This window comes from Aquarana catesbeiana, linkage group LG10, assembly GCF_042186555.1.
Source record: "Aquarana catesbeiana isolate 2022-GZ linkage group LG10, ASM4218655v1, whole genome shotgun sequence".
Classification (NCBI taxonomy): domain Eukaryota; kingdom Metazoa; phylum Chordata; class Amphibia; order Anura; family Ranidae; genus Aquarana; species Aquarana catesbeiana.
This window is the reverse complement of record NC_133333.1, coordinates 255,167,802-255,191,849: the sequence shown is the minus strand read 5'-3', so window position 1 is coordinate 255,191,849 and position 24,048 is coordinate 255,167,802. Positions and strand designations below refer to the sequence as shown.

At 43.5% G+C, this 24,048-nt stretch overlaps 1 protein-coding gene across 1 annotated transcript in view; it reads right to left on the bottom strand.

Annotated features, from left to right (window-relative positions):
• Positions 1-1,319: 1,319 nt before the first annotated feature.
• Positions 1,320-24,048, bottom strand: part of GPR153 (G protein-coupled receptor 153) — a 131,126-nt gene continuing 108,397 nt past the window's right edge. Inside the window, exons 4-6 of the mRNA XM_073603662.1 lie at positions 13,446-13,635; positions 10,758-10,942; positions 1,320-3,106 (exon numbers count right to left, since the gene is read on the bottom strand). Of these exons, the coding sequence (XP_073459763.1) occupies positions 2,336-3,106; positions 10,758-10,942; positions 13,446-13,635 (1,146 nt within the window). The 3' untranslated portion in view covers positions 1,320-2,335. The remainder of the gene's footprint in view (positions 3,107-10,757; positions 10,943-13,445; positions 13,636-24,048) is intronic.

Sequence of the window (24,048 nt, the reverse complement as noted above, 5' to 3'; positions counted from 1 at the left end):
GGTCTAGCATGGGATGAGCAGGTCTATGTGCCTAGGCTGGTGGGCTGGGTTGGATACGTCTAGCGTGGGATGGGTAGGTCTACGGGCCTAGGCGGGTAGGATGGGTTGGGTAGGTCTACATCCCTAGGTAAGTGGGGCAGTTGAGTAGGTCTAGCTTGGGATGGATAGGTCCACTTGCCTAGGCAGGTGGGCTGGATTGGGTAGGTCTACGTGCTTATGCAGGTGGGCTTGGTTGGGTAGGTCTAGCATGGGATGGTAGGTCTACATGCCTAGGTGGGTTAGCTGGGTTAAGTAGGTCTAGCATGGGATGAGCAGGTCTACGTGCCTAGGCTGGGGGGGCTGGATTGGACAGGTCTAGCATGGGATGGGCTGGCCTATATGCCCAGGCAGGTGGCTGGGTTGGGTAGGTCTAACATGGGAGGGGTAGGTCTACCTGCCTAGGCGGGTGGGCTGTGTTGGGTAGGTCTAGCGTGGAATGGGTAGGTCAACAGACCTAGGCAGGTGGGATGAGTAGGTGTACCATGGGATGGGTAAGTCTTTGTGCCTAGGCGGGTGGCTGGGTTGGGTAGGTCTAGCATGGGATAAGCAGGTCTATGTGCCTAGGCGGGTGGGCTGGGCTGGGTAGGTCTGGCATGGGATAAGCAGGTCTATGTGCCTAGACGGGTGGGCTGGGCTGGGTAGGTCTAGCATGGGATTAGCAGGTTTATGTGCCTAGGCGGGTGGGCTGGGCTGGGTAGGTGTAGCGTGGGATGGATAGGTCAACAGGTCTAGGCAGGTGGGATGATGTGTACCATGGGATGGGTAGGTCTATGTGCCTACACGGGTGGCTGGGTTGGGTAGGTCTAACGTGAATAGGTAGGTCTATGTGCCTAGGTGGGTCGGCTGGTTAGGGCAGGTCTAGCATGGGATGAACAGGTCTATGTGGCTAGGCAGGTGGGTTGGGTAGGTCTAGCGTAGGATGGGTGGGTTGGGTAGGTCTAGTGTGTCTACATCCCTAGGTGGGTAGGTCAGTTGGGTAGGTCTAGCATGGGGTGAGCAGGTCTATGTGCCTAGGCTGGTGGGCTGGGTTGGATAGGTCTAGCATGGGATGAGCAGATCTATGCGCCTAGGCAGGTGGGCTGGGTTGGGTAGGTCTTATGTGGGATGGGTAGGTCTGTGTGTCTAGGCGGCTGGGTTGGTTAGGTCTAGCGTGGGATAGGTGGGTCTATGTTTCTAGGCGGGTGGGCTGGGTTGGTTAGGTCTAGCGTGGGATAGGTGGGTCTATGTTTCTAGGCGGGTGGGCTGGGTTGGGTAGGTCTAGCGTGGGATGGGTAGGTCTATGTGTCTAGGCGGGTGGGCTGGGTTGGGTAGGTCTAGCATAGGATGGGTTGGCTATGTGCAGACACTGTCACTTTGTCTTGGCTTTAGGTAGCCATTTTCCACTTTACGCAATAGATACATTATTGCCACTACAGGGTTGAACTCACGGATGGTGCTTTATATAAGTATAAAGCAGGACACATTTGAGATTAAAATTTGGGATCTCAAAATGTATGCATCTTGCCCAGAGTTCTACATTGCCCCATCCATTACCTCACTAAAACCCCGCATTTATTTAGTAAGACCTAACTTTAGCATATAATAAAGGTGATGCATACTTCATCTCGAATGATGATCCATTGGGGGGAAAATTAATAACAAAATATTAAACAAAGTATTCAGTGATACCCTGCTACTTAAATCAGAATCAATGTGAACAAATTTTTAAATTACAAAAATGTCAACATATATTAGTTTTCATTTAAAAATGTATAATACAGTACAGAAAATAACATACATTAATTAGTACAATGCTTTAACTTTTTTTTTTTTTCTTTAGGAAAAGCACATATTTTTCATTGTATCATGTCACCCACACTGAACACATTTCATTCAAAATTAGAAAATCGTAAAGTGTATATCAAAAAATTTCACTTTTTATAGAGAGTGGACAGAGAAGTTACATAGGCATGCATATTATATATTTATTGATGACAAGTAAAGATTAAATTGTTGCTTGAAGTTGTGTTCCATGTACAACTCATTGGATGTAATATTTTAGGAAATAAATTGATGTAGCAGTTTTTTCTCTTCTCTGCATAACAAACCCAAGCTGAAAATGATCTGTAAATCATGTTTTTCCTGAATTTTTTTTCCTAAGAAAAGCAGAATATTAAAATTTATATCAGTTATTTATTTATTTTTTAACGCAAGTTTTCTTCTTTGGTGCGGTTTCCAGTTCTTGGTACTTAACAAGATTAGGAGCAATGTAAACCCTGAAATAGCATATATTGATATATAAGACGTTGGGTTATCCCTAGGAAGTGGATCCAATTGAATCTGAATGGAAAGTTATGTATCCAGAAGATTCAGAGGGTGTGCTTAAAAAGCTATTCGTACTTCCCTTGCATTCTACTTTGTCAAGTTGTTCCTGCTCGCTCCATGCATTGTCCAGGCCAGTCTGGCAACTGCCGGAGTCGGCAGAGTTAGAATTGGCGGCTACCTCATCTAGTTTTTGAGATTCAGCCTTCTGAACGGGTCGTTGAGTATTCTGAATGCCCCGATGTCCTTCCGTGTAGAACCGCTTAGGATCGTGAGGTCGAATATGACCAGGAACGTTCAGCGTACAACTCTTACCGTGGTTGGAAATCCTCCGTAACACCTGAGGCTCTCGCTCGAAGTCCGTCAAAGTGAAATGGGTAGCTGTTGGATGTTTCAAAGTATCTGGTATGAGCGAGATTGAAGAAGACCTACCAGAAGTTTTTCGCGGGCTCGGAAGAGGTGTGTCGTCGATAAAACCGACCACCTCTTCCCGACTAAAGCACTTGAAATCGTCTTTGTATAGTTCCTCCAAGGTAAAATGTTTCAAGGAAAGGAGGCTCTCCGATCCTTTACGGCACTTTCGATACGGCAAGCTGGCTTCTTGGTGGTAAAACACCAGGCTGCTTCGCCTATCGCGCCTTGGCAGTGTGAAGAAAGAGATGGCAGCGATATCCTCAGCTGATCCCCAGCCATGAAGGAAAGCTGGTATCTGACACGTGGTAAATATGTCTGTCTCATCGTGAGAATAGCGTCTTGTTGGAGGGACCTTAAATTAAAAAAAAAAAAAAAAAAAAAAATGAAAGACCATTTAGGGTATGCAACTCTTTCAGGAAGTGACATTTTGTGTAACTCAAATAAAGCGCGTCATGAAACATCATGGCTTGGTGTTAGGTAATTTGCAACTTTGAATAGAGCTAGTAATGTTTAAAAAAAATTGGCCAAAAATATTTTACAATTTTTTTTTTTTATTCTGTACACAGCTGAAATAAACAAAATTTCCCCCCCAAATTTAATGACTATTGGATAAAAAATAAATATATCTATAATTTTCAAATTGTTCACCAAAATGCTTAATATACGTTCCAAATTATTAGTGAAATCCTGTAATAAATCAATAAAAGTCATTTTTATTGGAGCCAGTGAGCAAACTGGGGTTAGATTATTGGGCATGGATGTATTAACAATGAATTGTAACATCAATTCATTTTTTAATAGTAAGTCAACAACAATCCTTTAAATCAGTGGTCTCCAAACTGTGGCCCAGGGGCCGGATGCGGCCCTTTGCTTGCCTTTATCTGGCCCTTGCAACACTATTCCTCCTACTGACACCAACAATGAGGGCATAATTCTTGCTAATGAAACCAACAATGACGCACGATTACTCCCACTGATACCAAGGATGGGCACTATTCCACCCATTGACACCAAGGATGGGCACTATTCCACCCAATGACACCAAGGATGGGCACTATTCCACCCAATGACACCAAGGATGGGCACTATTCCACCCATTGACACCAAGGATGGGCACTATTCCACCCATTGACACCAAGGATGGGCACTATTCCACCCATTGACACCAAGGATGGGCACTATTCCACCCATTGACACCAAGGATGGGCACTATTCCACCCATTGACACCAAGGATGGGCACTATTCCACCCATTGACACCAAGGATGGGCACTATTCCACCCATTGACACCATTGGTGGACCACTTTTCCGCCCATTGACACCAATGGTAATGGCACTATTCCTCCCACTGACGCCAACAATGGGGCACTATTCCCAACTGGAACCACCAATAGGGGCATAATTCCTGCCACTAACACCAATAATGGGGCATTATTCCTCCTACTGACACCAATAATGGGGGCTTAACTCTTGCCACTGATATCAAGGATGGGGCATTATTTCTCCCACTAAAGATGTTGCATTGGTAACTCCTACTGATACCAGGGCATATTTTCTACTCTCTCTAGTCACAGTCCGCCCCCCCCCCCCCCCCAAAAGTCTGGAGGACGGTAAACTGGCCAATTGTTTAAAAAAAAAAAAGTTTGGAGACCCCTGCTTTAAATGCACCTAAAAAAAAATGTGGGGCTAGCCTTCAATCAATACAGATGGTGCACATGACACATGCATATATAGACCTAAAAAATCTTCAGTTTATGGCTTAAATCAGCTTTGGCAGCTGTTTGTTTCTTGGAGACAGACCCAAATACTTTGAATAGGTGGGTTACAGCATGTCATCCCATGATACCAAAATTACTGTTTAATGGCTGCTTGCTGTTAGCCTCTAATAATTTGAAGAATTATGCTGCGAAAGAGCGAGAGAGAATTGTAACTAGTGCATTTCAAGCATATGAGTGTTTGGAATCTTCTAAATTTGCTCACTTCCACCACAAAAATAAAAAATGATCTGAACATATATACAATATACATACACTATATGGCCAAACGTTTGTGGACACCCCTCCAAATGATTGATTCTGTTTTTTTCAGTGAAGGGTACTGTTAATGTTACGGCATACAAAGATGTAGACAATTTTGGGCTTCCAACTTGGTAGCAGCTTGGTGAAGATCCCTTCCTGTTCCAGCATGACTGTGCCCCTGTGTACAAATGCTGATTCACGTGTTTGGTGTGGAGGAACTCGAACAGTCAAGACCTCAACCCTATTTAACGTCTTAGGGATGAATTAAAAAAGTTGATTGTGAGCCAGGTCTTCCCATCCAACATCAGTACTTGATCTCACAAATGCTTTTTTGGGGCTCAAGTTCTTAGAGACATGCTCCAAAGCCTTCTCAGAAGAGTGGAGGCTTTGACTTGCAAAGGGATGGATCCTAACTCTCCCACTGCACATTTACTGTCACTTACAATTCTGCTTCCTCCTCTTCCTTTCTCAGTCAGGGTCCCCTAAGGTTCTGTTCTTGGACCTTTCCTATTCATCATCTACACCTCCTCCCTGGGTCAGTTGATAGCCTCCCGTAGCTTCCAACACCATTTCTATGCTGATGACACCCAAATCTATCTCTACCCATCGGCTCACTCAAATAGTCTCTACACGCATCACTAATTTACTGACCGACATATCAGCCTGGATGTCGCACCACTTCCTCAATCTCAACTTGTCCAAAACCGAGCTCATAATATTTCCTCACCCATGTGCCACTTCCCGTGATTTCCCTGTCAGGATTGATGGCACAACCATTAACCCATCCCTGCATGCCAAGGTGCTAGGTGTAGTCCTGGGCTCTAAACTCTCCTTTTGACCCCACATCCAGTCACTGTACAAAGCTTTCTGTCTTGACCTCCACAACATCTCCAAAAATCACCCCCTTCCTAACCAATGACACCACAAAGCTTCCAATTCACTCCCTGGCCATCTCTCAACTACTGCAACTCCCTCCTCATGGGATTACCTTTACATAGGCTATCCGCCCTTCAGTCCATCATAAATGCTGCTGCCAGACTCATTCATCTTACCAGCCGTTCAGTGTCTGCTACCTCTCTCCTGCCAATCCCTCCATTGGCTTCTGCTCACCCAACGAACTACATTCAATATATGAACAACCGACAAAGCCAACCACAACTCTGGCCCCAGCTACATCACTAACCTATTCTCTTTGTTCCTCCCAAGACCTCCTGCTCTCTAGCTCCCTTGTCTCCTCCCATGCTCACCTCCACAACTTCTCCTGAGCCTTTCCCATCCTATGGAACTCCTTGCCCCTATCTGTCCATCTATCTCCTACTTTGTCCACATTTAGACGATCCCTTTAAAACCCTTCTCTTCAGAGAAGCCTATCCAACCTCCCCCCTAAGAACTGTAATTTTATTTTTTCCATCAGCTCATCCTCCACAGTTATTACCATTTGTATCTCTTGATACAATCCCTTTTTGGATTTTAAGCTGTAAGCTCTAACGAGTAGGGCCCTCTGATTCCTCAGATATTGGATTGTATTGTAACCGTGCTGTCTGCACCCTTGCTGTAAAGCGCTGCGCAAACTGTTGGCACTATATAAATCCTGTATAATATTAATAATCCATATTAATGGCCATGGTTTTGGAATGGGATGCCTAACAAGGCTCATATAGGTGTGATGGCCAGGTGTCCACAAGCTTTTCGCCATATAGTGTAGAAGGAATACTTTTAAAGTGCAACTCAATTCGTAGCATTTTGTGAACAAAACTTCAAAGTTTGTGTATTAATAATACCAATTACTTTTAAGTAACACAAGCCAGATGTAAAATGTTTAGGTCTATACAAAATAACGGACATCGATGCATGCAAATTATAAATGAAAAGGCACACTGGTTGAAAAAAAAAAAAAAAACTCTTTGAAAGATGTATCCACCTAGGTAGAGATTTATCTGTCTTTCAGCTAGCTTGTCTCAGGAAACAAGTGTAAGTGCTCCCATTACAAGCCTGATTGCAACTATTTGTTCTTCATATCTAACAGTTGAGGTGACAACATCTCAAATGTTGAGGCATGAGGGAATTCCAACACTCATAATTACGAGACCTTTTTTAAGGGAAGACTTGCACCTGGTTCCAAAGACACCATAACTGTAAGTATGGTAAATCTGCCCCTCTGTGGACTAACCCTTTAAGTCTATAAGCTAAAAAGACTTGAAGGCAAATACAATTTTGGAGTAATATGTCCAGTGGTAGGAAGACATCACTGAGGTCTAGAAACAAAAAATTAACTGTTAAGAATTTTTGGGGTGAGAAACACAAATCATAATGGATGGGTTTGGGTTGGTTGCACTTGAAGCCACTCCTTATTTTAAATTCAACATGCATGATTATTAAAGAAGGATACAGACCCCACAAAGCATAATTTAAGAGCAGCAAACCACGTTTATTTCAAACAAAAAAAAATAGCACAGAAAACAAGAGCAGCAAAAAGTGCAAGCAAAAGTCCAGAAACGGCATTCCCTTGTAAAGACGGAAAAAAAAAGAAAGAAAGAATAAACAAATCAAAATAAAAAATCGACTTTTCATTAAATCAGCAAAGTAATTTGTTTTTTCTAACTTTTAAATTGCTATTATTTTTAAAAATAAGAATCATTACGTGCAAAATTGTTCTATCCCTCTGTGCTGCCAATCTTCATTTTGCTCAGCATAATAATCATGTATACTAAAAATTAAACAAGAATAAAACAGTGAGACAATCAAAAAATATGACTTGTATTTGGAATGTAGTATGAAATCCCTAGCGTTAGTTGCCGACAAATGCAGAACATATGACGATGCGGGTCGACTGGATTCTATCAGTACAGACTGGCAGATCTGATGATGCTACAGCAAAGCTTAGAAAAAACTCCCCAGGTAGCCAATACATCTAAAAAAATTGAACTATTTTATTGTGTGCATTTTCTAGGGGAAGACTTGGATCCACTGCCACATTGTTATTTCTGTCTGTGTCTAAGCTCTGGTGATTAACTTTCTCTATTTGTCCTGGTGACCAAGTAAAGGAAATCTTTAACTGGGGACAAATTTTCTGGTGACAGCTGATTAGGATGGTTATTAGGGATGAGCTTTCATTTGATTTGAACCTGGAAAGCAGCTTTCACTGCCAGCTCAATCAGCTATGGTCGGGGCATCATAGTCCGACCACAGCTGATTGGGCTGGCAGTACTGGGTCAATGTCTTTGACATGCTACGGCCACATGGCCATATTGGGTCAATGTTCTTGACCTAATACGGCCACATGGTCACATTGGGTCAATGTCCTTGATCTAATACGGCCACATGGTCATATTGGGTCAATGTCCTTAAACAAATATGGCCACATGGTCAAACTGGGTAAATGTCCTTGCCTGCTACGGCCACATGGTCATATTGGGTCAATGTCCTTGACCTGCTACGACCATGGTCATACTGGGTCGATGTTCTTGACCTAAAACGGCCACATGGTCCTATTTGGTCAATGTCTTTGACCTAATACGGCCAGGCGGTTATATTGGGTCAATGTTCTTGACCTGATACGCCAATGTGGTCCTATTGGGTCTATGTTCTTTACCTAATATGGCCACATGGTCTTATTGGGTCAAGGTTCTTGACCTAATACGGCCTCATGGTCATATTGGGTCAATGTCCTTGACCTAATACAGCCACATGGTCATATTAGGTCAATGTTCTTGGCCTAATATGGCCACATGGTCATATCGGGTTAATCTCCTTGATCTAATATGGCCACATGGTCATATTGGGTCAGTGTCCTTGGCCTACTATGACCACATGGTCATATTGGGTCAATGTCCTTGACCTAATATGGCCACACGGTCCTATTGGGTCAATGCCCTTGACCTAATACGGCCATATTGTCCTACTGGGTCAACGTTCTTGACTTAATATGGCCACATGGTCAAATTGGGTCAATAATGTCACATATATGCCTTTGTTTACAGACAACTGCAGGAAAGGGAATATTTCAGCCACAGCTGATTGGGCCAGCGGAGAATGCTTCCTTCTGAGTTTTGAACCAAACCCAAGCTCATCCATAATAGGAATCCCCATCACTTACTTGGACCTCTGAGACAGAAAGTAGATTGAAATCACCTCTGTAGGACACGGACAAAAAAAAAAACTGGATAAGGGTTTTTCCTTCCCTATCTTTTATCTTTCTATAAATTTTAAACCTTCACTATTGATGGTAATGAATGTACATGTTCATTTTTTGATTACCTAGTCCCTAGACCAGTCATTGTCAACTTACAAGGTATAGGGGGCCTTAAATGCAGCCCCTCGATGTCTCCAAAGAGCTGCTATGATATCTATTACATGTAATGCTACAGAAGACTGCCATGGATTGAAGATTTAGAGGAAATGGCCTGAGATTTTTCGAGTTGTAGAAGTAGTTGGAGACTGAAGTCAAACTGAAGGAGATGGAGTTTAGGGACATGTTACTTTAAACTGTTAGAGTTTACTGTTGGCAAAGGATCCTTTTACAAATCAATGCTCCTACTACAGACTGCTGGGGCCTGAAAGTTCAAGCCCCAAAGGGCTGTGGGTTGGGCACAAGGGACCTAAACTGCACAAATGCCTGCCTTATGATTATTCTAGAACAAGTTCTTGGTGTTCTATGCATTTTTGTTGTATGAGATGCAAAGACCCTCCATGGTACAGCTGGGTGGCAGGAGGAGGCTATAATCCCAGCCATAATTTAGTCCCAGAATAAATAAAGGGCTTAGAACTAAGATGGTGGTCACTGCACCATGTCCTTTCTGAGGAAGATGGTGAACATGGTTGATGGTAGAGAAACTGTACATACACCCCAAATGTTATCCCACACTTCACAGTCAATGACTGGTATACAAGTGTCTAAATGAGGATTTGAAAGACCATCACACATAATTCCCCCTTACTGCATCCATAGTTCATTATTGGTGGGTTGGTCTAGTGAAGTGGACCTTGGGTGAAGAAAACCCACTGCTGGACTTGCCCTTGTCTACATAAGGCTGAAATTTCAGTCTGGGTTTGATTGAACCCTTTATCAGATTAAATGTCTAGAATGCTTATTAATTTTGAATTATCAGTTGGAGTTTGTGGTTTTATTGGTGATATCAGAAGGAAGAGGGAAGCTTGGAATGATCTTGTTGGCCCAGGAACCACAAGGTGGGGAACTACAATTTAGATCAGTCTTTCTCAACCTTTTTATCCCAAAGGAACCCTTGAAATAATTTTCAGGCCCCAGGGAATCCCTGCTAAGATTAGTTTATTAGTGGTCATTGGGAAAATGCCCCTTCTTTTGGTCGTGGTCAGTAAGAGAAATGCTCCTTACATTGAATTGCCACCCTTACAGTCATGGCTCTGGCTCCACCAACTGGTGTTGGACCTGGAACTATGCAGGCACCATCACATGGGAGGTCAGTTAGTCACAGCTCAATGAGACCCTAGCCACCTCCTGGAGGAACTCTAGGGTTCCATGGAACCCTGATTGAGAATGACTAACTTATTTTTATAATGATCATGTCCGTTTAAAGACTTAAAATGGAATTTTGAAGCCATGCTAAGTTTCTTCACAACTTGCCAGCACAAATCTATAAAAGCATCAATGTGTAAATGTCTTTAACAGGAGAATGGAAAGGAAGCCAATCGGGTACCATTTTTAAAAATTGTGTATTATTTAGTACATAGATACATGGGTACTAGGTTAGGCTAAAATAACCCGTCAGCTGAGCTTTTCTTTATTTTATCAGCTGAAGGCAAAAAAACATATCTCCATGTGAAGGATATATGGGCTACATTTTTCAAGTTTTTTTTTTTTTTTCCTGACTCCTAAATGAAAACTGGACAACTGCCTGGATTTGCAACCCATTGAAACTTTGTACCTATTGAGTTTGGTAGTTCTAGTGAAGACGGATATCAGTTGTAACTTTGGTTGTACGGTTCTAGAATCAGAATCCACAATACCTGGAGATAGTGCATTTTATCTTCTTGTGCCTCCTTCAAAGGATAGATCTGTGGTATTCCCCTCTCCAATGCAGAGATGTCATACTTTGTAATGCGTTCCATGGCCATGAGGTCACCCCCATAATTGTAGTCATAGGGCCTTTCATAGATGAGGTCCGAATGGATACCACCATCAGGACTGTGATCTACAACAACAGACAAACTATATTTTTAACACAAGGAATATACATGAAGGACAGAAAGATAAGTAATGATATTAAATATAGGAAAAGAACTGTTTATAAATTCTTGACTTTCTGGAGTATAAAGGTGAATGCTCACTTAGAGGGATTTCAATCCCAATAACAATCAGTAGTAATCTGTATGTACTCCTCAGTGTTTTAAAATTAAACCTTTCTAAAAGTGTACATTCAGTTAGAGGTCAACAGTAAACGGCTTCAAACATGCTTGGGATAATGGGACCCCCCCCCCCCCCCCCCCCCCCCCAAAAAAAAGCCCAAATCCAAAACAAAAAACCCTGTCACTTCTCTGTTTTCTCTTAGGCGTAGTTTGAAGCTTGTGGGGTGAGATGCAAAAGTTGACCTGCCCCCCCCCCCTCCCCGACTACCACCCAATGCTTTCACTGCATGCCAAGATACTCCAAGCGGCGAAAGCGTTATTCCAGATTTTTATTTATATATTTAGAGGATAATTCAAAAGAATTTGGAGAACTGGAGCAGGGGTAAGTAACCTTTTTGAGAGGTGGAGATCTACCTGAACAACATTAAACAGATCAAAGAATAACAAGGGATGGCGCCCTTTATTTATTTATTTTTTTTTATAAATGAAGACCAAACTAAATAGTAAGGAAAACTTATAAAATCTAATAAAACAAATGTCACTGTAAAAAAATAAACTTAACCTACCGTAACAGTGGATAGTGCCAGTCAGCAGAGCAGTGGACTTTTTCAGTAGAGTAGTGCATGGTGTTGTTTTTCTTTTTTTTTATTATTTTTTACCATTTTATTTAATTTTTTTACAATTTTTTTTTTTTTTGCATTTTTTTTAGCAGCCCTGTTGGGGTCTTTGGTTAAATATCAGTGGTCTAAACAGATCTCTGATGTTTCACCTTTGAGACAGAGAAAGGAGGTTGAGGACACGGCCCTTAATCTCCATCTCTGCAGCATGGAATGAATGAACAGGAAGAACTCTGTAGACATAATACCTCCTGGAATGAACATGCATGTCCCTGTTTTATTCTTTTAAAATGCAAGTACAGAACAATACCTGTGGATCTCCCAAAAAATCCAGTTTGCTCCCAAGTTCCTAATTGGGCTGCTAACACGGAGCCTTTGCTGCAATGAAATCTCAAGCAGCGTTGTCAGCCCCCTACAGAGTTCCACCTATCCTCGTCTTTCTCCGTCCCTCTCCAAATGTGTTTATTTCCCAGCAGAACTATGCTGCTGCTTCAACTCCCAGGGGCCACCCAAACACTCTGCATAGGGACGAGCTCTTGGGAGATGTAGTTCTGGGGACGGGCTTATACCGTATAAGCCGAGTTTTTCAGCACATTTTTTTTTTGTGCTGAAAATGCCCCCCTCGGCTTATACTCGAGTCAAGCACTTTTCTGCAGCAGAGAATGACATTTTCTGAACCGAATTTGGGACCCCGTATCTTGGGGCCACTTGGTGCTAGAAACCTCAAATTTGGTGTGCAAACCCAGTGGCACTACAACATATCCAAAGATGGAGTTCTTAGCAGCAAGCAGTCCCGAGATACGGGGCCCCAAATTTGGTTTGGAAAATGTCATTCTTTGCTGCAGAAAAGTGCTTGACATTTTCCGAACCGAATTTGGGGCCCCGTATCTCATTGCAACTATGTGCTAGGAACCCCAGCTTTGGATATGTTGTAGTGCTAGTTCCACTGGGTTTGCACACCAAATTTGGGGTTCCTAGCACCAAGTGGCCTCAAGATACGGGGCCCCAAATTTGGTCAACTCTGTCCATCTGCAGCAATGTCATTTCGGGTCCCTTTGGGTTCAGAGACCCCAAATTTTGTCTGCAGCTAGGGGGCATCTAGGAACCCTTAACTACCGAGTTTGAAGTTCGGGGGACCTATGGCTGCAAATGGGCACAGTGAGGCTGCAAATGGGCTTTGTTGACCCTCTTTTCCACTTACAGTAGCTGTGCATTTCTCACCCTCGTCTTATACTCGGGTCAATATGTTTTCCCAGTTTTTTGTGGTAAAATTAGCCCCTCTATAGCCCCTGTAAGAATTTTACAAGGTGATCGAACAGGAAGAAATATTAGATGTTTCTCTAAGAAAAAAAAATCATGCTGGGACATGACAAGGGAGGTTTGGTGGTAAATTTGGGTAATTCAGAGACCGAGAAACATCAGAGCTCCATTGCTGTCCTCCTCCATGCTGGTATTTACACAAGTACCAGCGTATACCCATGCACAGCCATATCCTGTAACTCATTTGTACAGACGGCTGTATGCAACGCCTGTGGCTTCTGGGTGCCAAGGCTGTACCTTCCACTTTATGGCTCAATCGGCCCGTGTGCATGAACCCTTCCAAATGCTACAGCCTCTGCTCTGTGGTTGCATTTTAAATCTTAAACATGTAAAATGGAAGAGGAATGTGTTCTGAAGTCACCATTTTTGTGTTTTTCCTGGAAGCATTTTCAGCCGCTAATTAATTTCTCACCTTCGTTTTCGTCATCGTTGGACATGATAGCTATGCACTTGTCCCACACTGCTTTCACGTCTGCTCGGTAGCGGTCGCAGGCCCACAGGAACATCGGCAGTAGAAGAGCTTGTACTACGGAACACCAGAGGACACCGAGCACCATCCAGTCATCGGACTTATCAAACTTCAGGCTGGCAAAACTCACCACCTGCGTATCAATAAAAACATGATTAGAATTAGATTAATAATGTCACAATAACGTGATAAATAACACTAGAGGATTGCATAGGTTGGATATGGAAATATATATATTGCGCAAACCAATCAATATATGCTTATTGCAGGGTTTTTTTCCTTTTTTTTTACCAAAAATATGTAGAATATTATATATCGGCCTAAACTGATAAAGAAATGTGTTTTTTTTTTTTTTGGTTGGTTTTTTGCTTTTTCTGGAGATTTATTATAAGCAAAAACTAAAAAATTATAGTTTTTTTTTCGAAATTGTCGCTCTTTGTTTATAGTGCAAAAAATAAAAAAACACAGAGGTGATCAAATAGCACCAAAAGAAAGCTCTCTTTGTGGGGAAAAAAAAGGACGTGAATTTTATTTTGGCACAGTGCCGCACGACCGCGCAATTGTCAGTTAAAACGAGGCAGTGCCGCAAAAAATGGCCCGGTCATTAAAGGGGCAAATCCTTCAGGTCTGTAAGTGGTTTTTAAAGGAGAATTCAATTTTAAAAAATGGTTAGTTAACACCTACAAGTTTTTTTTTTTTTTTTTGTTTTTTTTACCACTACTATACCTTTTGTACTAGACTTGTGCACAATGGGAAATTTTGTTTAGTTTCGGTTCGTTGTCATTCGTAAAATACATACCGTAATTTCGTTCTGTTATATTCGTTAATAATGTTAATTCGTTTTCAGATAATTCGTTATTATTCGTAGAGTGTCGATTCGTTATACTGAATCTCGCATCATGTCAAATTAATTCATTATATGCGCTATAATTACTTTCGTATTAGTTGAAATTCGATATATATGCATGTGTATATATATATTTGTGATAATGATTCATAGTTTGGAAAGTCGTTTGTTTATTGAATCTATTAACACACACAATGACAATATCTCTTCTCCTCTGCTCAAATACAATACAACACCCTCCTACTCAGTTCTCAGGAATTCACTTTGCCAAAAATCCAACTTCCAGCACAAAATTAATCAGCCGATTGGACTGTAAGATTTACTTTGAGTCGACCTTTTGTTTCATTAGATCTTTAGAGAATTACCGAATCATATCGAATTAATTTGTTATATTCGTTATTATGTCTTTCGCATTCGTTGAAGTTATTTTTTTATTCGGACATCCGAAAGATGCAAAATTCGGCCGAATTTTGATTCGTTACGAAACTGTTTGCACATGTCTACTTTATACTGGCTCTTGAAATTTACAAATGTAGCAATTTAGAAATTGGATGAAAGATTTAGCCCATTTTTTAAACGTCAAAACTATATAGATCAGCAAATAAATAAATCTAGAACATTATAGATGTTTTTATAGATATGTCTATATAGATCAAACCAAAATGAGGGACACATTAGGGAACTCAGTCAAGTAATTGCCAGACCATTGTTCCTAATATTTACTGACAGTCTACTGACTGGAATGGTACCAGCTGATTATCCGTACCTAACATTCTTCTATAACTGCATGGGAACCCCTATAAAAGTTTTCAGGATTTAGGGAACCTTGGCTGATGCTAAAACCAATTTAATGGAGGTCAGTGGAACGAATGCCCCTTACAGTGGTGGCCAGAATGACCGCTAAAATGATCTGTGTTGTCCTGTTGCTGGCACTGCCAAGTGATGTTGGCCCAAGGACTACTGCATGCCATCACCATTAGATGGGAGGTCAACCACCCCCCCGGCTCCTGGTACCCCTAGCAACCTCTCAAGGAACCCTAGTTCTGGATGGCTGTACTAGACGGTGTAAGCACAGGGTTTTTCTGATGTTACAGTCTAAATAAATTGAGAGATCATTCTGGCGTCAAACCACGCATTAGCAACCACACACATCAGCTAAACGCATTCTGCATCATCGTTTCCTTGAAAATGGCAAAAGTGCTAAACTGTTGCTGACGTACGTAGCAAGTTCCAGCAGTCTCTCTCTTACATCGACTGCGTTTGTAGCCAGTAAACGTAAGTAATGTCAGGCTACGTGTTTTGGTGTTTCATTTTTTTTCTGATTATTGTAGCAGTAGATTTTTGATGCTACATTTTGGCACGGCAGCATTGGCACAAAATATTTTGGCATGAGAAGTTTTTTGTATCAATAAATTGTTGATGAGCAAATAGGTCATTGGTGCTTGGCACGCAAATAATATTCCGGCACATTCATTTTCTTACCTGGAAATACAAAAATGGTTCACCCAGATCTTTAAAGTGGATGTATACCCCCAATGCAGAAGTTGTACCTATAGGTAAACCTATAATAAGGCATACCTAGAGGTACTGTAAATATCTCCTAAACGTGCGCTGTTCAGGAGATATTTACCTTGTAGTGTGCCGATGATGTAACTGGCGCATACTCTGTGAAGAAACGGCCCTCCGTGCCGTGACTGACGTCATGCGACTCCGGCCAGTCACAGCGGCCCCGGAAGGAAGAGAGGCGAATATGGATGCGGGGACAGTGCAGGCTTCGATTGCAGGTAAGTGGCACATAATGGGCTAGTATGCGATGCATACTAGCCCATTATGCATTTACTTTGCAGGGGAAAAAAGAGGAAGTAAAACCCATCAGGGTTTTTTTTTTGAGTAACCCTTCCTTACTCTCCTCAATACAAAAAAAATGTTACCAATAAATGCACATTGAATTCCAGTGAAAGGGAAAAACCTTCCTTGTAGTGGGGCTTCCCCCAAAAAGCAGTTTCTACACTTGCCCGATCCTCCACTCCCACAGGACCTCTCCCTCTTCTCCCCTATGCTCTGGCAGTCGGAGGTCTGATGTAATCAGGTCTAGTGCAGAGCCCACAGCCCTGCACTGGATGTGAGGAGGCCAACAGTCCACCACCGGAATGTAAGGAAGTAGAAGAGAGCATCGGCTGCTGGGGAATGGAAGTTCAGGAGGTAAAGCTGTTTTTTGCAGCTTCCTAGACCTAAACAAGCATTTTACTCCAGGGTCAGCCCAACTCCAACATAGGATTTATTTTTTCCTTGGAGATGGACTTTAAATCCAACTTTTTAACCAGGGCTCAACCTTCACCTTGACACCTAAAACTCCCAATTGTAACTATAAACCTTTATCCCTAACCCCATACTTTGTCAATTGTCCCGGATTTGCTGGGACAGTCACGCTTTTTACTTTGTTGGCCCGCATTGACTGAGTCCCAGAAACGCAGAGCGAGGTATAGGCTCCCAAGCCATGTGCTCCTCGTCTTTGCCCAGGTCCTGAATCTAATCCTACAGCCATAAATGTAGTGCAGGTATTACTTAGCCAACAGAAGTACACTATATTGCCACAAGTATGTGGACATCCCCCCATACTACAGTGCAGGCACACAAAGCCAGCTTCATAGAGACATGGTTTGATGAGTTTGGTGTGGAGGAACTCACATAATCTGCACAGAGCCCTGACCTCACCCCTACTGAACACCTTTGGGTTGAATTGGAACTCCAATGGAGAGCCAAGTCTTCTCATCCAACTTCAGTACCTGACCTCACAAATGTTCTTCTGAATGACTGAGGTTCTAGCCTTCTGCACTTCCAGCCTTGTGGCAACAATCTTCGAAAGTCCCCTTTCCTTTCCAGCATTACTGTGCTTAAAGCCAGCTCCCTATAGACCTTGTTATACCACTTTGGTGTGGAGGAAGCCAAGTGTCCTGCACTGAGTGTCAAAGGATGATTGTGAGCCAGATCTCCTCATCCAACATGGATTCAGCATGGATTCATGAAGAATCGTTCTTGCCAAACCAATCTATTAACCTTCTATGAGGAGGTGAGTTGCCATCTAGATAAAGGAAGGCTCGTAGACGTGGTGTATCTGGATTTTGCAAAAGCATTTGACACAGTTCCCCATAAACGTTTACTGTACAAAATAAGGTCCGTTGGCATGGACCATAGGGTGAGTACATGGATTGAAAACTGGCTACAAGGGCGAGTTCAGAGGGTGGTGATAAATGGGGAGTACTCAGAATGGTCAGGGGTGGGTAGTGGGGTCCCCCAGGGTTCTGTGCTGGGACCAATCCTATTTAATTTGTTCATAAACGACCTGGAGGATGGGATAAACAGTTCAATCTCTGTATTTGTGGACGATACTAAGCTAAGCAGGGCAATAACTTCTCCGCAGGATGTGGAAACCTTGCAAAAAGATCTGAACAAATTAATGGGGTGGGCAACTACATGGCAAATGAGGTTCAATGTAGAAAAATGTAAAATAATGCATTTGGGTGGCAAAAATATGAATGCAATCTATAGACGGGGGGGAGAACCTCTGGGGGAATCTAGGATGGAAAAGGACCTGGGGGTCCTAGTAGATGATAGGCTCAGCAATGACATGCAATGCCAAGCTGCTGCTAATAAAGCAAACAGAATATTGGCATTAAAAGGGGGATCAACGCAAGAGATAAAACGATAATTCTCCCGCTCTACAAGGCTCTGGTCCGGCCGCACCTGGAGTATGCTGTCCAGTTCTGGGCACCAGTCCTCAGGAAGGATGTACTGGAAATGGAGCGAGTACAAAGAAGGGCAACAAAGCTAATAAAGGGTCTGGAGGATCTTAGTTATGAGGAAAGGTTGCGAGCTCTGAACTTATTCTCTCTGGAGAAGAGACGCTTGAGAGGGGATATGATTTCAATTTACAAATACTGTACTGGTGACCCCACAATAGGGAGAAAACTTTTTCGCAGAAGAGGTTGCTTTGTTTATGGAATGCTCTAATGTCCATGGGTCACTCTAGCATCCACGGGGTGCTCTAACATCTATTTAGTGCTCTAACCTCCATAGGTTGCTTTGTCTATGGGGTGCTCTAACCTCCATGGGTTGCTTTGTCTATGGGGTGCTCTAACCTCCATGGGTTGCTTTTGTCTATGGGGTGCTCTAACCTCCATGGGTTGCTTTTGTCTATGGGGTGCTCTGGCATCTATAGGTCACTCTAGCATTCACGGGGTGCTCTAATGTTTATGGGGCGCTGTAATATCTATGGGGCGCTCTAACGCCTATGAGCAGCCCTCGGTCCGTTTTTAGCAGGATAACCAGCCATTCCAACCAGCTGTTTTCACTTTTTACACAATAGATAATTGATTCTGCAAATATGTATCCCAATGACTAAGAAACCATAAAGTTGGTCAGCAGTCTGCAGCGATGCCATGAGTTTATAAAGATTAAGGGTGTTGCGCTACCCTTTAACCGCTTGTAGAAACAGATATTTAAAAAAAAAAAAATAATAAAAAAGTGGTAATTGAATACACAATCCCCGTGCTGCAAATACATAAATACAAATATACACAAATATTACCACACATGTTGAAATATTATAAATGAACTGCATACAAAATGGTAATTGAATCCACAATCTCAGTGCAGTGAATCATCAATAATACATTTTTATTTGTAGCATGCAGCCTGCTTATTATTAATGATTCACTGCACTGAGATTGTGGATTATTATTGTAATTTACAACATTGGTCTATGTATTCAACGTGTTTGAGCACATTATATGGCTCTATTCTAATCACTAGATTTGCAGCACTGATATTGTAGATCCAATTACCATTTTTTTTTTTATATGCAGTTCATCTGGATTGTGTATTCCATTACCACTTTTTTTTGTAATATAATTTATTTCAATCTGTTTTCTACACGTGGTTAAAGGGTAGTGCAACACCATGAATCTTTTTATATATTTAGTTGTGGAATTTGGGAACACTTTTGGATGTGAGCAGCAAGTATCTATAATATTAGGAGTTGGTGACAGCGAAGTAGTATATTGTACACCGTGCCATGAGTTTATTGCACAGCAGTGGTGGCCGATCGGTTGGTTGGGTGGGTCTGGTGCACTTACCCCATCTATGGTGGGCAGCACTTTTCCCAGGCTTCACCGGCGGCTTCCCTTGCTCGCCGGTGGCAGCGGCTTTCCCCTTCCCCTGCTCTCCATGGGCATCGCGGTGGCTCCCGCTTCCTCCCTCCTCCTCGGCGGCCAATTGGTAATCTTCTCTTTTTGGGCCAATCGGAAAACAGGTCTTAGACCTGCTTCTGATTTGCCAGATTGAGGATCAGTGTTTCAATAGAAAACATTCATTCACTGTTGTAACACATGGGTGGGCTCATAGTGCAATGCCCTGTGCCACGAGCCCACCCTATTTTGAAGCCGATTAGATCTAATCAAGGGCTTAAAAAAAAAAAAAAACCCTCCTGCTGTAATTCATGTGCCCAGTGTCCTGAAAGGAGCCGAACGCATGAATATGGGGTGGCAATAGGGGGTGGCAGTGTTCTGTCAAAATAGCGGCTGTGGATAGAGCATGGGGGGTGGCGGCCATGGATAGAGGGGTGGCGGCGCTCAGGTGCCCCTAATGGACGGGCCGCCACTGTTGCAGAGAGTAGAATACTTGGGCATGTTGCCTCCTTCACCCTTACCTTCCTTGGTGCATGCCCGAGACAACACCTTCTTCACTCCTGCACTCATCATCCTCTGAGCCAGCATCATCCTCTCTGCACATGCCATGAGAACCGCACATCAACCGCATGCCACAGCAACAACTCCAGACAGTGGAACTGCCCGCCTCACCCTTGCCTACGCCTAGCCTTTCGGAATACAGTATTCTTCTATGCAGTGCCCCCGTGGCTGAAGCAATTTGACTTATCCCGCCTACACTCCCTATATGGGAGGGGGTTACTGAAGGTAGAGCGTCTGAAAAGTTCAGCATTCTGAATGTCGGCACTTTGAGAGCCACTGCATTGTGAAGCTTTCCAGCCACAGCTCAGTGTGAATAATGTGTTAAAGAAATCAAATTTCAAACCGCGCTCTGAATACTCAAAATATACATACAAAAATACCCATTACAGGTGGTCTAATCAAGCGCAGATACCAATGGAAGTGTACCTTCTAAAGGGAGACTGGTCCACGGCCCGATATACTCCAACGATTGGTCATATGTTTAAAAGATAAAAAAGAAGGGGCTCCTCGTTGCGTAGTATCAAAAAATCCCTTTATTTCATGAGAAGCATCGGCATAAAACATACTAAAAACACTTTGTCCAAATCCAAAAGGCATGCAGGTATGCCGTTTGCATTCCACCTGCGTTCCAACTAGCGAAAATGATGTGCCCTACGACCCGAGGCGTTTCATCAGTAACGTCTGACATCATCAGGAGTCACCGGGCAGGCTGAAACCCGAGCACATGATTCAAAACCGGGACAGTCTGGGTGAATACCAGACAGGTGGCAACCCTACAAGAGGTCCATGGTAACTCTGGAGGAGCTGCAGAGATCCACAGCTCAGGTGGGAGAATCTGTCCACAGGACAACTATTAGTCGTGTTCTCCACAAATCTGCCCTTTATGGAAGAGTGACAAGAAGAAAGACATTGGTGAAAGAAAGTCATAAGAAGTCCTGTTTGTAGTTTGTGAGAAGCCATGTGGAGGACACAGCAAACATGTGGAAGGAGGTGCTCTGGTCAGATGAGACCAAAATTGAAGTTTTTGGCCTAAAAGTTCCATCCCCACCGTGAAACATGGTGGTGGGAGCATCATGTTGTGGGGATGTTTTTCTTCAGCAGGGACAGGGAAGTTGGTCAGAGTTGATGGGAAGATGGATGGAGACAAATACAGGACAATCTTAGAAGAAAACCTGTTAGAGTCTACAAAAGACTTGAGACTGGGGCGGAGGTTCACCTTCCAGCAGGACAACGACATTCAGTAAAACCGGCTTTAATTTTCTGCTACAATTTGTATTGAACATTTCTTCTTCTTCCAGACCATGTCAGCTCTCCTTCTGTAACTCTAAAAGACAACCCCCTCCAGCTACGTTCTATCCCTGGCAAGGATTTGAGCAAACATTTCTGCAGATTCATACCTTTCTCTGTTCTGAAGGAAGCCACGTCCTCTCTCAAACTGATCTGTAATTGGAAGGATCTGCCTTGATAATCAGCACCGGAGCAGTCTGTGCTGATATTTGAAAATTAGCAATTTCTGCATCCATTTACAAACAGAGGAGCCTAACCTGTTTCTCCGCGTGTAACACACACGTATGGGCTTTATCACCCACACACCACACATTTGCATCACTAGATGGCAGTGCTGGGACAAGGTCATGCAACACCCAGGGCGAAGATGGCAAATTGAGCCCCCCTCCCTGCTAGGTGGAGTCCCCAGTAGAGTCCCCCTTTACATCAGGTGTCCCCAGTATCATTCCTCTTTACATCAAGTGTCCCCAGTAGAATCCCCCTTACATCAGATGTTCTCAGTTGAGTCCCCCTTTGAATCAGGTGTTCCCAATGGAGTCCCCCTTTACATCAGGTGTTCCCAATGGAGTCCCCCTTTACATCAGGTGTTCCCAATGGAGTCCCCCTTTACATCAGGTGTTCCCAATGGAGTCCCCCTTTACATCAGGTGTTCCCAATGGAGTCCCCCTTTACATCAGGTGTTCCCAATGGAGTCCCCCTTTACATCAGGTGTTCCCAATGGAGTCTCCCTTTACATCAGGTGTTCCCAATGGAGTCCCCCTTTACATCAGGTGTTCCCAATGGAGTCCCCCTATACATCAGGTGTTCCCAATGGAGTCCCCCTTTACATCAGGTGTTCCCATTGGAGTCCCCCTTTACATCAGGTGTTCCCAATGGAGTCTCCCTTTACATCAGGTGTTCCCAATGGAGTCTCCCTTTACATCAGGTGTTCCCAATGGAGTCCCCCTTTACATCAGGTGTTCCCAATGGAGTCCCCCTTTACATCAGGTGTTCCCAATGGAGTCCCCCTTTACATCAGGTGTTCCCAATGGAGTCCCCCTTTACATCAGGTGTCCCCAATGGAGTCCCCCTTTACATCAGGTGTCCCCAATGGAGTCCCCCTTTACATCAGGGTCCCCAATGGAGTCCCCCTTTACATCAGGTGTCCCCAATGGAGTCCCCCTTTACATCAGGTGTCCCCAATGGAGTCCCCCTTTACATCAGGTGTCCCCAATGGAGTCCCCCTTTACATCAGGTGTCCCCAATGGAGTCCCCCTTTACATCAGGTGTCCCCAATGGAGTCCCCCTTTACATCAGGTGTCCCCAATGGAGTCCCCCTTTACATCAGGTGTCCCCAATGGAGTCCCCCTTTACATCAGGTGTCCCCAATGGAGTCCCCCTTTACATCAGGTGTCCCCAATGGAGTCCCCCTTTTGCATCAGGTGTCCCCAATGGAGTCCCCCTTTTGCATCAGGTTCCCCCTAGTAGAGTCCCCCTTTTGCATCAGGTGCCTCCCCGTAGAGTCCCCCTTTTGCATCAGGTGCCCCCCCGTAGAGTCCCCCTTTTGCATCAGGTGCCCCCCCGTAGAGTCCCCCTTTTGCATCAGGTGCCCCCCCGTAGAGTCCCCCTTTTGCATCAGGTGCCCCCCCGTAGAGTCCCCCTTTTGCATCAGGTGCCCCCCCGTAGAGTCCCCCTTTTGCATCAGGTGTCTCCATGCTCCCAAGTTGTACTCACTCAGCGTGGGCGCCATTCAGGGAACACTTTGCATTTTCCCAGTGAATTCAAATCATTCAAATCCTTCTCTGATTGGATGAGGCAGAGAGACAAGATAGTGACAACACAATCTCCAGCTCATCCAATTTAAAGCGCTTTGCATTCATTGAGTGTGCGGTGCCAATGATGAGTCTATCAGAGGTCTATTAGACCCCTGATGTCCAGCACAGATTGTGGTGGATTAGCTGCTCCCCTGGCTGTAACAAGCCAGGTGATGACCGCTTCAGAACCAGAAGTGACAAAATCATCCTCGCTTCCAGCTTCATCCGTGTAAAGTGATCCTGGCCATTTACTGCGGTAATTGGGCTCCATAGAGAGACAGGAGAGCCAAGAAACCCACGCAGGCAGCAGCAGGGGGTGGAGGGTGGACCTTCTCAGTATCTTTTAAAAAAAGATTGGGTGGCTGTAGGTTGCCAGCTGGAAACAAATAACACCAAGATCATGGCTGGAGCTGCAGCCACAAGACTGGTATAACCAATTGCTTATAGGATGTATATTTACTCACTGCCGTCAGTAAGTGGTTAAATATGTGACCCTATATCAAATTGGGATTTATTTAGTCCAATATGCACTCTTTTTAAACAATGGCCTGTATTTATTTTTACTTATTTTTTTTGTTTTTGGGTGGGAGATCTAATTTTACATTATAATCTTTGTTGTGTAATACTAGACTCAGACACAAGAGGGCAGACTTGGGATTTCTCTCTTGCTCTTGCCATACATCAGCCCACAAGCACACCATGTAATGCTAATTGGCTTGCGATAACTACACATATCGCACAACATTTCAAACATAAGTCATTTCAAAGAACTAAAGCGACCGCTGGGAAAACAAATTAAACCTGGAACACGGTTCTTTTGTTTGCAGTACCGGATTTTGAGGCAACAGTGAAAGGATTTAGAACAAAAAAAA